The sequence below is a fragment of the Hyperolius riggenbachi genome, chromosome 1 (genome assembly GCF_040937935.1).
Source record: "Hyperolius riggenbachi isolate aHypRig1 chromosome 1, aHypRig1.pri, whole genome shotgun sequence".
NCBI classification, from domain to species: domain Eukaryota; kingdom Metazoa; phylum Chordata; class Amphibia; order Anura; family Hyperoliidae; genus Hyperolius; species Hyperolius riggenbachi.
Window position 1 is genome coordinate 378,689,022 of NC_090646.1, and position 17,024 is coordinate 378,706,045.

Genomic DNA, 17,024 nt, shown 5'->3' on the forward strand with positions numbered 1-17,024 from the left:
GCGTTTAGTTAGCGTTTGTTATTTTCCTTATCTTCTCATTGTATGATTTGCTGTGCCTTTGCTACTCTCGTGCTCTGCCTTGCTGTAGCCTTGTGTCACCTCTGGCAATCGCCTCTCTCGCGATTGCGTTCCTACTTCATATCTGCTGTTGTGTATGCATCGTCGCGGGTTGGCGACTAGTTTGGTGCACACACATACAATCTGTCCCTTTGCTCAATCTCTTCGCAATCGCTTCTCTTGCGATTGCGTTCTCACTTGGTTTCCTCCATTGTGTGTCCGCCGTCGCAGGGTGGCGGCTAGATTGGTGGACATACATACATTCCTCATCTGTGCTTATTCAGTCTTGTGTCGCTGTTAGCAATCGCCATCTCTGGCGATTGCCTTCTCACCTGTTCTTCATGGTTGTGTGTTCATCGTCGCAGGGTGGCGACTAGATTGGTGGACACACATACCCTCTGTCACTTTGATTTCTCTCTTTCAGGGCTATCTTGCCCTGCGTTTCTTCCCTTCGTGCAATTCCTGTCTGGCGTGTGTGGCAGGGCAGAGGAGCTGTTCCTCTGCACTCCACAGCTCCACCTGCCAACAGGAATTTCCCTCTACAGGTGCATTGCACCTTTTGCTAGGTTCCCTCAAATTATACGCTTGTGGAGGATTTCCGCAGTGTCAGCGCACGTCTTGTGCGCTGATCAAGGAGAGAATTTCACAATCGTTACAATGGCAGGCTTTGTGATGTGAAATACACATTTTAAAAGCAGGAACCCAAGAGGTTAAACACACAGAATAAGGTATTCAGGGGAACCCTTGTTTGTTCCGATCTCACTGCTGCTGCCTAGGGGGAGATCTCACTGCTTCTGCTTGTGAGTCTCCATTAATTTTGCTCATCACCTCTTCAAAGCAGGCGGTATGTTCCGTGCCATTACCGCCTGCTCTAATCTTTTTGAATTGACATTTACTGACATGTGTTAAGGTTATTACTGCACAAGTCGGTAATTTACCTCACTGCTTAGGAATTTCAGCTTTTCATGTAGTAACGGCTTTCATGAATTGACATTTTCTTAAGTAATCGGTAAAGTCAGCTGTTTTCTGCATTACCGAATGCGGTAATGGTTTATGAATCGATCCCTATGTAGTTTTTTGTTTGTTTGTTTTTTTTAATTGACCTAGTACAACCTAAATTAGATAAAAAGCGTTCTCTTTGTGGAGACCTGCATGAGGCTGCAATCACACAACTGCTAATCTATTAACTTTTTAGCAGCCTCTGCTGTATTTCAATATGGCTGAGTCAAGGGCTGAAATATTCTACCTAATAACAGCAGCCTTGTGATATCCCCATTGGAGATAACTGCAGGTCCCAGTCAATGTGTTAGTAAATTAGATCTGTAGTGCCTGATATGCATGGAAATCAGAAAATGCATAGTAAGCAATGTCTGTCATTCACACTAGTGTGGTGGTTGCATTTCAGTATGATATTACCTTGTTGGCTGTATGCATTTTGTGTACTGTCCCAATCTGAATAATAAATGGGGTAACACAGGACAATAACAATGGCGTGGGAGTAAAGGGGACCAGATTAGTAACAGGAGCTTCATACTTTACCTCATCTCGGCTGCAGGACACGTCCTCCACACTCCTCTGTGTAACCTAACACCTTGCGGCTCCCGATGTCTTTCACGTATTAAAAGCTGCAAGGTGATAGGCTGTGCGTCGGCTACATGGTGGAGTGAGGAGGCCCTGTCCCCCCACTAATGTGAGGTGAAGTATTAAACTCGCTGCAGCTGCTCTGCAAGGTCTGGAAATAGGAGGGGGAGGAGAGTTTGGAACTGCACTCATGGGGGGAGGGGTTGAGAGGCGCCATGTTTTTTTAATTATTATTATTATTTAATTAGCCAACAGGCACTTTGTGTATGTGGGGAGGTTACAGCCAGTCAGCCGAACCTTGCTGCGGTACCCGGTCAATCTAAGTCACACCCTTGGGGTCAGAATTACAGCACACAGCACCACTAATGGGCATGCATTGTAGTACGGTTCACCTCCACCTGTGTACAATGTATACAAGTTCTTCAATCATCTTGATGTACAATATTGGACACTTGCACAAACACAGAAATACAGGAGTTGGACAAAATAATGGAAACACCTAACATTTTGGCATCATAATCTTTGAACATGTTTTATTCAATCAAAACCTGACATATGTTAATTTTTTTGTGTTTATTATTTTTGTTATTTGATATGTTTAATTTAATTTTTTACAGATATTTAAACTAAAGTTGGGTATAATTTATAAAAATGGCAGATCTCTCAGACTTTCAAAGAGGCCAAATTGTTGGTGCTCGTATGGCAGGCGCTACTGTAACAGAAACTGCCCGAATGCTTGGCATTTCAAGAGGTACTGTCTCAAAAGTAATGACTGCCTTTGAAAGAGAAGGAAATATGTCCTCAGCAAAGCACAGTTGTGGCCGAAAGTCGAAGTTGTCTGAAAGAGACCGTCAGACCCTAAATTGAATTGTTAGAAAAGCTCGCAAGACCACGGCTCCTAAAATCACTACAGAGCTGAATGAACACCTACAGAACCCAGTTTCCACAAAAACTGTTCGTTGGGAGCTGCACAAATCTGGATTCCACGGAACAACTGCAATTGGAAAACTTCTGCTCTCAAAGACGAATGTTTCAAAGCGTTTAGAGTGGTGTAGAAACCACCAGAATTGGTCCTTCGAGCAGTGGAAAAACTTGATTTTCTCTGACGAATCATCGTTTACCTTATTTCCGACCTCCGGCCGAGTGTACGTTTGGAGACAGCCAAAAGAAGCATTTCATTCAGACTGCTTTCTCCCAACCGTAAAATATGGCGGGGGTTCTGTGATGATCTGGGGTGCAATTTCTTGGAAATCCATTGGGCAAATTATTTCCCTTCATGGAAGAATTAACAGCCGAGACTATTTAGGAATTTTGGGCAGCCAAGTTCATCCTATGGTTCCAGAACGGTTTTCAGAGGGGAATGCCATCTTTCAAGATGATAATGCCCCAATCCATACAGCTATAATTGTTAAAGAATGGCACGAGGAACATTCTAATGAAGTTGAGCATCTCATCTGGCCACCACAATCCCCAGACCTTAACATTATTGAGCATTTATGGTCGTTATTAGAGATTCAAGTAAGAAGTCGATTTCCACCAGCATCGTCTCTAAAAGAACTAGAGAGTGTTTTAAATGGACACCAAGCAGTGCAGAAACTATGAAAAGATGCATATCATTTTAAAGCTCTCTTTCTCCTCTTTCCAATGATATATAAACCGCCGCCCTACGCCTTTTCGTTTTCGCTATTTTCGCGATTGAAATTGCTGCGGCCGCAATTTCGATCACGAAAATAGAGAAAACTAAAAGGCGTAGGGCGGCGGTTTAGGTGTCGCCAGAAAGAGGAGAAAGAGTGCTTTAAAATGGTATCCAACTTTCCATAGTTACATTGTATTACACAGGGCGACTTTTTTTCAGTCGCCCTGTGTAATACAATGTAACTATGGAAAGATGGATATCAATACCTTGGAGAATTGAGGCTGTAAAGGCCACAAAAGGTGGACCTACACCATATTAAAATATATGTTGTTGATTTTCAAGGTGTTTCCATTATTTTGTCCAACTCCTGTATGTATCAACCCATAGAGCTCACAATGCAATTTTACATTGCAGATTCAGGCTTTCACTTAGCCACTATGCATGCTCCCCGAGACATCTGCTATTATTGATACGTACCAGAAACAAAGCCACAGCTGTGCCCAGAATGAAGCCACCAATCACATCAACACAGTGGTTCCTGTACTCTGACACTCGGTTCAGTCCGGTAAGGAAAGAAGAACACAGTGTTCCAAGGCAAAGGACCGGCTTGGCTAGTCTGCTGCTTTTTGTTTTAATTGTGCTCGTGATGTACATCTGAAACAAAAGGGAATCCAATGTCAGTTTCAAGAGATTGTGTGGCTTTTAACTCACTGTCAAAAGGACTTAAAACATGTCTGAATGGAATAAGAAAAAATCTATGAGAAATACATTATTCAAACAGCACAGAACGCAGCTAATCTTGAAAATTCAAATGTATGAAACAGAAGTCAGTGCTAGGAATATTTATTCAACTCACTGATGGTTTAGCTGTGTTGTGTGCTTTGTGTAATAGTCAATGGTACACCAGAGGGAATAAACCAAACCTTGTGAAACCTTATAATCTAGCCAAACCTTATTGTTGATATGGTTTCTTTGCAATTTAACATCACTCATTGCATGTTTTTTTCCATATTTCCCCCAAATACATCTGTAATGTGAATGTACTGTACATACATACTGTAGAGCAGCTACAACATTAAACCCACCGACAGGTAAAGTAAGTTGTTAGTATTTGGCAACATTACTGTTGTCTGAAAGATCATCAGGAATGCCAGGCAACTGGTATTGTTTAAAAGAGTATGTCAGCCTCCAAATCTCTCTCACTTCATGTGTCCTTTAAAGTTTAAAGGTGTCAGGGAGTGAAAATCTCACCACATAAAATGTAAATAGGAATTTTTGTTAAAAAAAAACAACAACCCCAAAAAACTAAAGGCGTTGTGTTATTTTAATTTTTTTTAAAAATCAGTCATCAGCAATGGCAGAAGACAGCACTGAAAGTCTGTATCAGCCTCACTGAGAGATAAAAGTACACAGAGAATGAGATGTGGAAAACCAATGATTTATACAATGAGATTATTTTCATACATTCAACACTAGAGGGCAGCACACTTCAACTATTGCAGTACACATGTTGATAAAGAACATATTTGAATGTATTGGTTATATTTTATTTACTTATGGCAAGAACAGGTTCTCTGTATTTTTACATAATTATTTATTTGGCCACAATTTTGTACAGAATAATACCTACCTATCAGACCTTTATCTGATTGCACAAGGAGAATATTTAGGTATAATCCTACAGTGTCCCAACATGTCACAGGAAAACATTATGTGTTGTCAAGAGCAGCTTAAAGAAATCCTGTCCAGATGTGTTGGAATAAGACTTCATCAAGAGCTGTACATTGTGCCCTTCCTGACTTAGTAAGCTGCTTCCATTGGCCAAATGTGGCTTTCTCCCTTTCATGAGAAATGGCAATGGCACTCGTCCTGCCCTGAGCCCCTGTGGGTTCGTAGTGCTCGCTATGCTGCTCTCATAAGGCGTGTTAACTGTGATAATGTGTGATATCTTTGATAAAGTGTGATATCTTTTTATAAGGTGTGATATATTTTCATAAATGTGATATCTTTTCATAAGGTGTGATATCTTTTCATAAGTGTGATATCTTTTCATAAGGTGTGATATCTTCTCATAAGTGTGATATCTTTTCATAAGGTGTGATATCTTTTCATAAGTGTGATATCTTTTCATAAGGTGTGATATCTTTTCATAAGTGTGATATCTTTTCATAAGGTGTGATATTTGAGTTTTCACGGTTTAGGGAATCAAGCCCAAGGTGTGATATTTTGATAACGTGTGATATCTTTGATAAGGTGTGATATTTGTGTTATCATGGTTTAGTGAATCAAGCCCTATGGGTGATAGTTGGAACCAGGAAAAACATTTTAGGAGAACCAGTATGCTGCCATCAAACTAACAAGCATTGATTCCTGTGATACCTTAAGGCCTCGTTCAGACTATACGCGCTGCCGTCCGCATTTTGGCAGCGCGTATAGTGTGCGACACGCAAGAACGGTAGAAGGGCATAGACAGCCCTTCTACCGTTCCCATCATATGCGCTGCGTGGCAGCGCGATTGCGCTATCGCGTGCTGCATGCATTTTTGGGAATCGCAGCGCAGATCCCATTCATTGTAATGAATGGGATCTGCAGCGCAGCGCATAGGAGCGCAGATGGCGTGCGATCGGACGCGTTGCGTTCCAATCGCACAGCCATCTGCGCTAATGATGTGAACGAGGCCTTAATAATGGCTAACTGTGCATTGCTTATTGCAAGCTTTCAAAACGTTTGCAATAAACAACCAATCATTCTCACATGCATTGTGATTTCTTGTTGATTTATGCATCCTTTTATGAGTTTGCATAGTGTGCTGAAAGCCTTAAAGGAATTCACAGAGGGACCTACAGTGAAGCTGTTCTAGGCATGAATATTTTATAAGTTTAGAATGTTCAAATTTCTTAAACCTGAATGCCGAGAGCACAAATTACAGTATGTGTAATGACAACATAAGTATTTTCAGAGATATGCTTTTATGCCTAGATTATCAGATGGGCAGACTGGGACCTAGAGACTCTCTGACCTACACACTGGTAACCTAAGGAAAAAGCGGTATCACCAAGTAGTGTTGGTGTTTGCATTCAGCATAAAGAAGTGGGAACACCCGAATACTGCCGAAAGCCACGTTTCAGCACCATATCAGTATGAACAAGTGGACAGTCAGGAAGAGTTCACCTCTTGCACTTCACAGTGCGTTTCACATGACTGCAATGCTTCCTCCTTCCAACACCAGAAGGAGTAAGTATCGGAGTGACGTGAAGGGCGTTATACAGTGTAAGTAGTGATCTCCCCTGACTCTCTCTGCTTGATCGGTGCTGAAATGGTGCTGAAGTGTTGATGTTCAGCAGTATTCAGGTGTCCTGAATTCATTATGACAAATTTGAACACCAACACTAATCACAAATCCAATTTTCTAGCCAGACTGAAGCAACTTGACATAGTGTACAGAATACTACATCTATATTTTCAATGCCAACATGAAAAAGATATTTCATGGCTTTGTGTCTTTCCTAATGGTTTTTATTATCTAAGTAAGCATAGCTGAAATGTTTGTACTCACTGTGGTATATAATGCAGAGTAGATACTTAAAGCAGCATGTTTAGAAGGAAATGACCTTCTGGCCTTCTCTATCACTTCCGGGTCACCAGTGCAGATGTTTCCATTACTGACAAACTGGTGGTGTACAAGACAGTCGGTTCCAGTGTAGTTTGGCTTGCACACAGTCAGGAAATATGGGGAAAGGTTGCCTGTTACCACTTGGCCAGCATTTACAAAAATGTCCGTTGCAAATAAGCCAAATGCAAAGACCCCTAAAAAAGTGCAGAAACAAACACAATAAGGACAAAATTAGAAACAGTTTCTGAAACAGCAAAAGTGTTATGATCAAAATTTTCATTTATTTAATCATAGTCTCTGTAATCAGTAAAACTGTTTGAAAAATGATGGCTGGATGAACACAGGTGAAAAGCAAGGGACATGTTTGAATAAATTAAAATCCACACAAGCATAGTTTTCTGGTATTAATTCCGGGATACTATGTTTTGGCAATAGGCTTCAACTATGCATAGTCAAAACCAGTGCATTTTAATGATGGAGTGAAGGGAGGTGGTAAAGGGGGTGGCAGATTTATACACCTAGGTATATATAGAAAGTTGATAAAACATCAAAGTGCTATAGCTGAGGTATGGACAGTTCAAATGATCCATAGAGTGCTCTATCATCAGGTTTGGCAAACCCACTCACAGTCAATATATTGTTGTTAAACTCACATCCATATGCTTTAAAAGTTCACATATAAATCATCTTGCTTCCAGTGACTTTATATTGTGATCCTCCACCATAGACACCCGATAGCATACAGACTCACCAGATGTATTGTCCACTGATAGACTGCACAGTTTGCCAGTCTAGCAGTGGCCAATACATCTGGTGAGCCTGTTTGCTATCGGGTGACTATGGTGGAAGATCACAATATAAAGTCACTGGAAGCAAGATGATTTATATGTGAACTTTTAAAGCATATGGATGTGCACTTAACAACAATATATTATATACAGAAAGTGTTCAATGGGAGCCATGGTACCTTAATATACATTCAACAGAGGATTAAATAGACAGACATAAACGGTACAAAGTAGGGTCCATTAACTGGTTCACATTCCATGGTTTTTACCCATCAAAGATAATCTGAAGCAGATTTTTTTTACCTCTTATTGTTGTGAAGGCATCTTCAGCATTAAAATCCAGGTTGTTTCACCGCATCCCCGCGGCAGAACAAGTATGGTCCCCCAGAAATGCCCTAAATAAAATAGATTTTACGATTGCAGAATTTTCTTTCCTGGAAGAGACAGAGCTGTGCGCAGCAGCTCTGCCTCTTCTCCAGTCAATCTCCGCTGATCTCCGCCTCTCCCCGCCCCTCTCAGTCTTCTTTCAGGGTGGGGAGAGGTGGAGATCGGCAGAGATTGACTGGAGAAGAGGCAGAGCTACTAGGCACAGCTCTGCCTCTTCTGAGCAGCAAAATCTGCAACTGAAAAGTCCTGGAATCTATTTAGGGAATTTCTGGGGGACATGATACTCATTCTGCCGTGGGAATGCACAAAGCAACCTAGATTTTAATGCTGAAGATGCCTGCACAACAATAAGCGGTAAAAAAAAATCTGAAGATTGTCTTTAAGGCTCTTGACATGCACTGTGAACAACAGGTAGGTAGGTATATGCAGTGATGGGTATTACAATGTGCACCTGTCACACACAGACAGGTACCGGACAGGCACAGTGACACTGCGTGCGCTTACGTAGGTAGGTGGGTGCACAGTGAACAACAGGTAGGTAGGTATATGCAGTGATGGGCATTACAATGTGCACCTGTCACACACACAGGTAGTCACTGAAGGTGCTGGGCCTGGCAGTGGCACACACAGTAGGAATTACCAAGGCTGTCTATGCAACACAAGTGTCAGTGGGACACACACACACACAAAAAATAGATCACAAGAACAAGATTAGCTCTCAAAAGAGCTGTTGAGGGGTGCTTTTTTAGCAATAAAAATCAGCAAGGAGCAAGCTAAGAAGCCTACAAGAGCCCAACTAAGCTTTCCCTATGAGAGTCTGCAGCAGTTTTCCCTTCTCTAATTAATGCAGGCACATGAGTGAGTGCAAAGCCTGACGCTGCCTGCCTTTTATAAGGGTCGGGAAGGGGGGTGGCTCCAGGAGGGAGTGTAGCCTGATTGGCTACAACGTGCCTGCTGACTGTAATGTAGAGGGTCAAAGTTGGCCCTCATGATGCACTATGGGGGCGAACCGAACTTCCAGAAAAGTTTGCGGCTCTCCGCGATTACGAACCACGAAGGTTTGCCGGCGAACCGTTCGGGCCATCTCTAATCTGCAGTTGTCATATAGCTAAAAGTATTAGAGGTAGAAGGTCAGCAGGAGAGCCAGGCCATTTGCATTGTTTAGAAGGAAATAAATATGTCAGCCTCCATATCCCTTTCATTTCAGGTGTCCTTTAAATGAGTTATCAGGCAAAAAAAGAGTTTCACTTACCTGGGGCTTCTCCCAGCCCCATGCAGCCATCCTGTGCCCTCGCAGTCACTCACTGCTGCGGGCCACATTGCGTACATTTTTACGCATTCCTGCTGGTGCAGGAACATTAACACATACATTTTTACGTGTCAGTGGTTTCATGCGTACATTTTTACCCCGAGGTCAGCAAAAACAAAACTAGCTGGTGGCGGGGGACTGGAGCAGCAGTGAGTGACTGCGAGGGCACAGGATGGCTGCATGGGGCTGGGAGAAGCGCCAGGTAAGTGAAACTCTTTTTTTTTTTTGCCTGATAATTCCTTTAAGTGTAAACAAGGCCTTTCAGTCAGCAACTGCTAGTGAAGGCACACAGCAGAAGACAAGATTTATGTGCCTGTAACTTCACGTAAAAGACACAACCTTGTTTCACATGAAGCTGTTTATTGCTCTGTGAGTTGTTTTAGTGTGTAAGGCCACGTGATAATTACTCATCCACTCTCCCCAAACAATTTACAACAAAGAAAAAACATTTTCTAACAAAAAAATAAATAAAATACTGTATTGTGCATTCATTTCCACATCTTGAGAAAATAATACATGGATATTGTGTTGTAAATTCTTAGTAAAAGTTATGGGTCAGTTACAGTGATATATTTTCAGTGCAGCACGCTGTATAGATAATGCTCTTGTAATGACTGTGCAGTGTTTGGAAATTAATTAAATGTCCAAAGTCAACATTGCTAGTAGCACAAGTAGTTGATTATTCTGCTACAATAAGCTGTGCGTCCTGGTAAAGTGCAATGCCTGATGCCCAAAGGGAATCATACAACTGAGCTTTGTGGCAGAGCGCCAGTCATCAATACCATGGAGGTCCACATAAAAGTCAGGCTCAAGGGTGCCTGAAAGTTATTCGATTAACCCTTGTAGATAGAAACTGCATTAAGTTTATGTAAGGTAAAAAGAAAAAAAATATACAACGAGCTGCTTACAAAGTTTTGCAAATTTTTAAAGTGTACCTGAGGCGAACCTCACTTCAAAACCACAATACTTACGTAAGGAGAGGGAAACTGCTGGATTATATAGAGCCTTCACACACTGTCCCATGGACCTCCGTTGCCATTCGTGAACCACCAAATAAATCCAAAAAGAGCTTGTCGGATTGAAGATCTAGGTGATGCTCCTCTTCATGCACAAGTGTGACCGTACTGCACCAACGAGAGTATGGCCATCCCTGCACAGCACAGCTCTTGCATGAAGAAGAGAGTGACCTGGATCTTCTGGGGGGTCCCAGCAAGTGGTGACAGGGGCGGGGAGGACACAGGAATGCTCTACAGACTCCAGAGTCTTCCCTCTCCTGTGCATAAGTTCTACCATGGACCACTGATTCTCGGTGAAACCTTACATAGTGTGGGGGCCCAGAGCAGGCGTTTCAGGGGCCCAGAGGGCTGAATATGCTGCCGGGGTGGGTATGCAGGGGCCCCCAAGGTTAATTTTGCCCCGGTGCCCCATTGTGGCTTGAACCGGCCCTGTCTGTGTGTGTGTGTGTGTATATATATATATATATATATATATATATGTATATATATATATATATATATATATATATATATATATATAAATATATATATATATATATATATAGGGGTCCTCCCATGTTGACACCATTTTCTTAACCTACCCCTCACAGCCTGGAGGCCCATCTTTCAAGGGTCATAAAACAAGGATGACCATCATAATCTTCACACACACACACACACACACACACACACAAGTATAGCCACAAAAACATCTGACCTGAATTCTGAAGCATGTTGGTTTATTACTCAAGTGAAGTAGTAGTTGGGGACCCCTCAAAGCTCGCCCCCCCCCCCCCCCCCCCCAGCGACCTCCTTTGTAGTTACGATCTATCTATTTTTCTATTCATACATTCATATATCTTTATATTCCCCCTATGCACTCTTTATTCGCACCCTTTAAATTGATATGTATTTCTTATTTTGAATGTTAATATGAAGGAAAGGTACTGTAAAGGATGATAGAAAGGCCCCTTGTGGTTTGAGTGATAAAACAACCATTTGCTTAGGTACAGCGCTGGCTAGGATACCAGGTTCACATCTGGGCCTGGACACCTATATGTAGTGTGTGTGTTCTTCTGTGTCTGTGTGGGTTGACTTCAAGTACTCTGGTTTGCTCCCACATCCCCAAAGCATGCTTATAAGTTAACTGGTTCTCTACAAACATTTAGCTTTATGATAGGGACATAGGTGTATGACTATAGTGGGGATCAGTGGCGTACCTAGGGCATTTGACACCCGGTGCTGGGTATTATATGACAACCCCCCCAAATAAAAACTAAAGGAGCGAGTGTGGCATACTAAGCACACCACGGCGGGTAATGCCAGGTATAGGTGCCCACTATATAGGTAATATAGTTGCCCCAGTATATGTAATAAAGTTGCCCCAGTATAGGTAGCTAGCACAGTTTCCCGCAGTATAGGTAGCTAGTTGCCCCCAGTATAGGTAACTAGTTGCCTCCAGTGAAGGTAGTATAGTTGCCCCAATATAGCTGCCCCCAGTATAGGCAGCATAGTTACCCCCAGGATATGCAGCATAGCTGTATGTATGTAGGAAGTATTGCTGCTGCCCCCAATGTAGGTAGTGCTGCTGGCCCCCAGTGTAGCTAGTATAGTGGCCCCCAGTATAGCTCCCCCCAAGACAGGTAGTATAGTGGCCCTCCAGTGTAAGTAGTACAGCTGCCCCCAGTGGTGCTAGTATAGTTGCCCTCAGTATAGCTAGTATAGTGGCCCCCCAGTATAGCTAGTATAGTGGCCCCCAGTGTAGCTAGTATAGTGGGCCCCTAGTGTAGCTAGTATAGTGCCCCCCAGTGTAGCTAGTATAGTGCCCCCCCCCCCCAGTATAGCTAGTATAGTGCCCCCCTCAGTGTAGCTAGTATAGTGGTCCCCAGTATAATGCCCCCCCCAGTGTAGCTAGTATAGTGGCCCCCAGTGTAGCTAGAATAGTGGCCCCCAGTATAGCTAGTATAGTGGCCCCCCCAGTATAGCTAGTATAGTGCCCCTCCAGTAGAGCTAGTATAGTGGCCCCCCAGTATAGCTAGAAGGAGGGGTGGTGGGGAGGGGGGACAGATTCCCCCCCATCCCTCACCTGGGTCCCCTCCTTCTGCCTCTCTTCCCCTCCAAAATGACAGTGGGGGCATCGGGCACCGATGCCCCGGGTGACTGACAGCCTGGGGGTGTCGCCACGACCCCCCATTGTTGCAGAGCAGGAGGGGAAGAGCAGCGCTAGAAGGAGGGGTGACAGGGACAGCGGCGGGGAGGGGGGACAGATCCTCCCCCTCACCTGGGTCCCCTCCTTCTGCCGTCACGTGCCTCTTCTGCGCCTTCAATACTGGTCACGGCATTGGGGGCACAGAAGAGGCACTTGACAGCGATGCAGCGTTCCAGCAGCTGGAACGCGGAATTGAAGTGAGTATTCTCCGCCCGCCTGCCCGCTCTGCCTGTTTGGTGCCCGATGCCCCCACTGTCATTTTGGAGGGGAAGAGAGGCAGAAGGAAGGGACCGAGGTGAGGGGGGGGATCTGTCCCCCCTCCCCGACGCTGTCCCTGTCACCCCTCCTTCTAGCGCTGCTCTTCCCCTCCTGCTCTGCAACAATGGGGGGTCGTGGCGACACCCCCTGGCTGTCAGTCACCCGAGGCGCCACGCCCCCCTGCGCCCAATGGTAGGAACGCCACTGGTGGGGATTAGACTGTGAGCTCCTCTTAGTGACAGATAGTGACCTGACTATGGACTCTGTAAAGTGCTGTAGATGTCAGCACTATAATAAGAGGCAATTTAAAATTGTCAGAAATTAAGACCCCCTCCTCCACTGATTGCATTCCAGTCTAAAAATCGTATCGCATGCACATTTCCAGTGCTCATAAAAATTGCACTTTGATTATCTGTCTTGGGGTTAAGCATCGGTAGAGGTAGGTCTTCGGATGAAGCATCGGCAGAGGTAGGACTTACAGTTAGGCATCAGTAGAGAGAGGTCTTCGAGTTAAGCATTGGTAGAGGGAGGGTTCTGTGTGAGAGTACGGTTAGGTTAAGACATAGTAAAATATCACTTAAGATTAACAATATTTTACTATTGGAGTTAAGAAGTAGAATATCAGTAATTTTACTGATAATCTACTAGCAGCATTCGCCCGCGCCTAATTGTCCAGCCACCTTTTTTTACATAGATGCCTTTAGTCTAGTCCGCATGAATGTCAATGCAGAAGACACTGACATATGTGCATTGACATCCGAAAGGTGTTAGCATTCACTGGATAAATGACCATGGTGCCTTAGACGCTGTTAGACCTACAGCACAATGATAAAATATACTGTTTGTAGCTGATTCTTCAATAATAATTGCAGCTGATTATTTATGATAAATTCAGCATTATACACTGTGAGAAAACGGCAGTCATACAGATGGATAGCAGGAAGACTGTTATAGAAATCAGGTTCATTTCCAAGATATATGCTAACATTCTTACAAGTGGTGAATGCTACAATGATCTGTGCTTGAAGCTGTAGTACTAACACACACACTACCAAACGAACAGCTGTCTAACTCAGTACAAAATCAAGCTAGTCATTTTTAGTGGGCGTACAACCATATTAATGTGACTAAAAGGAGTAAGTTATTTCAAGACTTACACTGTCAACTGGTAATGTTATCAACCTCCACACAGCTGTCAATTATGGTGTGAAAGTTTAACTGGAGACTTATCATTGTGAAGAGCATATTATAGTGGTAGTGCTAGTTCAGTGGAACAAATGTAAAATAAATTGGTACAGTTGTAATTACAGACACTTTACCAATTCAGCTAATTTTAGCACCTAAATTTAATTACAAGCACCAGGCATGAATGCACAATTCTACTTCTATTCTCATGTCCAAAACCAAGTAGCACTAAAAAGGCACTACAACTGACTGTAAACTAATATAATGCCACAAACTGTTAAAGTATGCTTTGCACTGAGCAAAAATATGTTAGTGAAGTTTCTTATTTATCCAGGTCATGGTATCACCCATAGTGATATAAGGCACTTTTTCCTGTTTTAGAAGACATTGCATCACTTTTACAGTCACTTTTTTAGTTCTACTAAGTAGACTAATTAATACTGTTATGCAGTTAACATCTATGTAATAGTGTCAGTTAGTTAGACTACTGTCTGAAATAAGTAGATTACCTTTACTTATGATATGCCCAGTAGTTTCCTTCTTAAAACTGAGGAAGTTACATCTTGTCCAAATCAAAAGGGTATCTAGTTGAAGCTATTTGAATTTTCTTTGTATATACTGATTATAAAGTTACATAAATTCTTACTAGAGAGGTCTGTACCCTTTTTACCTTTCTAAAAATGTTTCCGTTAATTAATCTTTTTCAGATACATTTTTAGAGTAAGAATGCTACATGTACTTTTTTAAGGATATTTATATAATCTGTAGTGGCTAACCAATATACAGGTAATCCTCGATGTACAAATGACCTGCCATTATGAACGTTGCACCCAGCCCGCTGACATAATTTTCATGACAAAAGTGATAAAGATGGAGAACTTCCAGAAGAGTAATGGGACATTATTGGAGACAAGAGAGTGTGTAAGTGGCAGTAGCAGGGTGAAAAGAAGGAAGCACAGATGCACAGGAGGAAGCACAGAGGGAGCACAGAAGTACAGAAGGAGGCACAGAGGGACAGGACAAGACACAGAGAGGATGCCGAAAGACGGGATAGAGCACAGAGGGTGCACAGGGTGAAAGGAGCAGGCACGGGGGACAAAGGTAACACAATGGAGGATATAGATGCAAAGGAAGAGGGGGAGAGGAGGCAGCAGAGAAGGACAGAAGGAGACATGGGGGAGAGAAGGAGCCACAGAAGGGATACAGATGCACAGGAGGAGGCCCTGAGGAACAGGAGGAGGCATAGAGGGACAGGAGGAGGGAGCAAAGGGTGATAGGAGGAGACACAGAGGGGGACAGGGGCACAGTAGGGGACATTGAAGGCACAAGGGGGCAGTAGGGCCACATAGGGGGGTAGTAGAGGCACAGAGGGGAACACTGGTAACACAGAAGGCTACACAGTGGGACACTGGAGTCACGGGTAAGAAGTGGCACAGAGGGGGTTACAAACAAATTCACCTTAAGAACAAACCCACAGTCCCTATCTGGTTCATTAACCGGGGACTACCTGTAGCTTTTGTTTTGCATGGTGAATTAATTATAAGGTTGTAAGATATATCTATGTCTATACTGCATTCTAGTTGGCTGGAAGCATACAACTTACAGCTTCATGCCACATTATTTAAATCACTTACAGTGATGTGAAAAGTTATTTGCCAGTTTCCTCTTACAGGAATAGCCGGTATTTGGCATACACTTTCGGGGGGGTATGTTTATTTTAAAGGTACCTGTGCATCTCAGGTTTCCTTTAAGTCAGTTATTTTAGCACCTTACTTACCTATAAATCGTATGATTCGCCTTATGAGTGGATTCAGGTAACAGCACTCCCCTGTCAGAATCATTTTTTCTTGAACGATCAGGTTCTCTCTTGTAGACTTAATGAAATATGTTGCTATTTCACCGATAAAGATCTAAGAATGCAAATAAAATTAAAAAGTAGATACATTTTCTTAACAAAAAATCAGTACGTGCACAATAATGTTAAAATAGTGTACCTCTTGCTCCAGGCAAAACATTTTCAAATAAAACAACAGAAAGAATACACATACCCATATACACTCGAATACAAGTTGACCTCGTTTATAAGTCCAGTCGATTCCAATATTCAACCCTCTTAAGCTGGAATGTTTTATTTACTCAAGTATAAGTCTACCCAGTAAAGTTATTGGCTGCACTTGGGGCTCAGGAGGGGTTAATGACTGCACCACATACAGTATTGCAGCCATTAATCCCACATGTCCCTTAAAGAGAAACTCCAGTGAAAATAATGTAATAAAAAAAAGTGCTTCATTTTTACAATAATTATGTATAAATGATTTAGTCAGTGTTTGCCCATTGTAAAATATTTTAAATCCCTGTTTTATATTCTGACATTTATCACATGGTGACATTTTTACTGCTGGCAAGTGATGTAGCTGCTGCTTGCTGTTTTGGCAGTTTGAAACAGCTGTAAACAGCTATTTCCCACAATGCAACAGGGTTCACAGACAGGAAACTGCCAAGAGTACATTCTCAGAATTTCTTTGTGGGAGGGGTTTCACCACAATATCAGCCATACAGCGCCCCCTGATGGTCTATTTGTGAAAAGAAATAGATTTCTCATGTAAAAGGGGGTATCAGCTACTGAATAAGATAAAGTTCAATTCTTGGTCGGAGTTTCTTTTTAAGTGCAGCCAATGCCTCCTCCAGGCCACCAAGTGCTGCAATTATTCACTCCCTTTTATGCAGCCCAGTATTTCCCCCTGCCCCTTTCCTTGTTAATTGAGGAAAGGGAATGGCAAGAAAACACAGGTATGAAAGTCCTGGCCACAACCACAACAAAGTATTACTTACCACTAGGTAAATTTCTGCAAATGGGAATGTCACTATTAGTACACACATGACTCAGGGTTGCCAGTGACTCGTGTATAAGTCGACCTCTATACTTTTATAAAGTGAATCAGACCTGAATTTCTAGACTTATACTCAAGTATATACAGTAAGTCATGCACATTAGTGAATTGTTCC

The 17,024-nt window shown here is 42.7% G+C and overlaps 1 protein-coding gene across 4 annotated transcripts in view; it reads right to left on the reverse strand.

The window, feature by feature from the left end:
* Positions 1–17,024, reverse strand: part of PLPPR1 (phospholipid phosphatase related 1) — a 178,785-nt gene that overhangs the window by 23,280 nt on the left and 138,481 nt on the right. For all 4 annotated transcript variants that reach the window (XM_068234346.1, XM_068234345.1, XM_068234344.1 and 1 more), the window contains exons 4-6: positions 15,796–15,928; positions 6,831–7,081; positions 3,752–3,928 (exon numbers count right to left, since the gene is read on the reverse strand). In XM_068234346.1, coding sequence (XP_068090447.1) covers positions 3,752–3,928; positions 6,831–7,081; positions 15,796–15,928 — 561 coding nt within the window. The remainder of the gene's footprint in view (positions 1–3,751; positions 3,929–6,830; positions 7,082–15,795; positions 15,929–17,024) is intronic.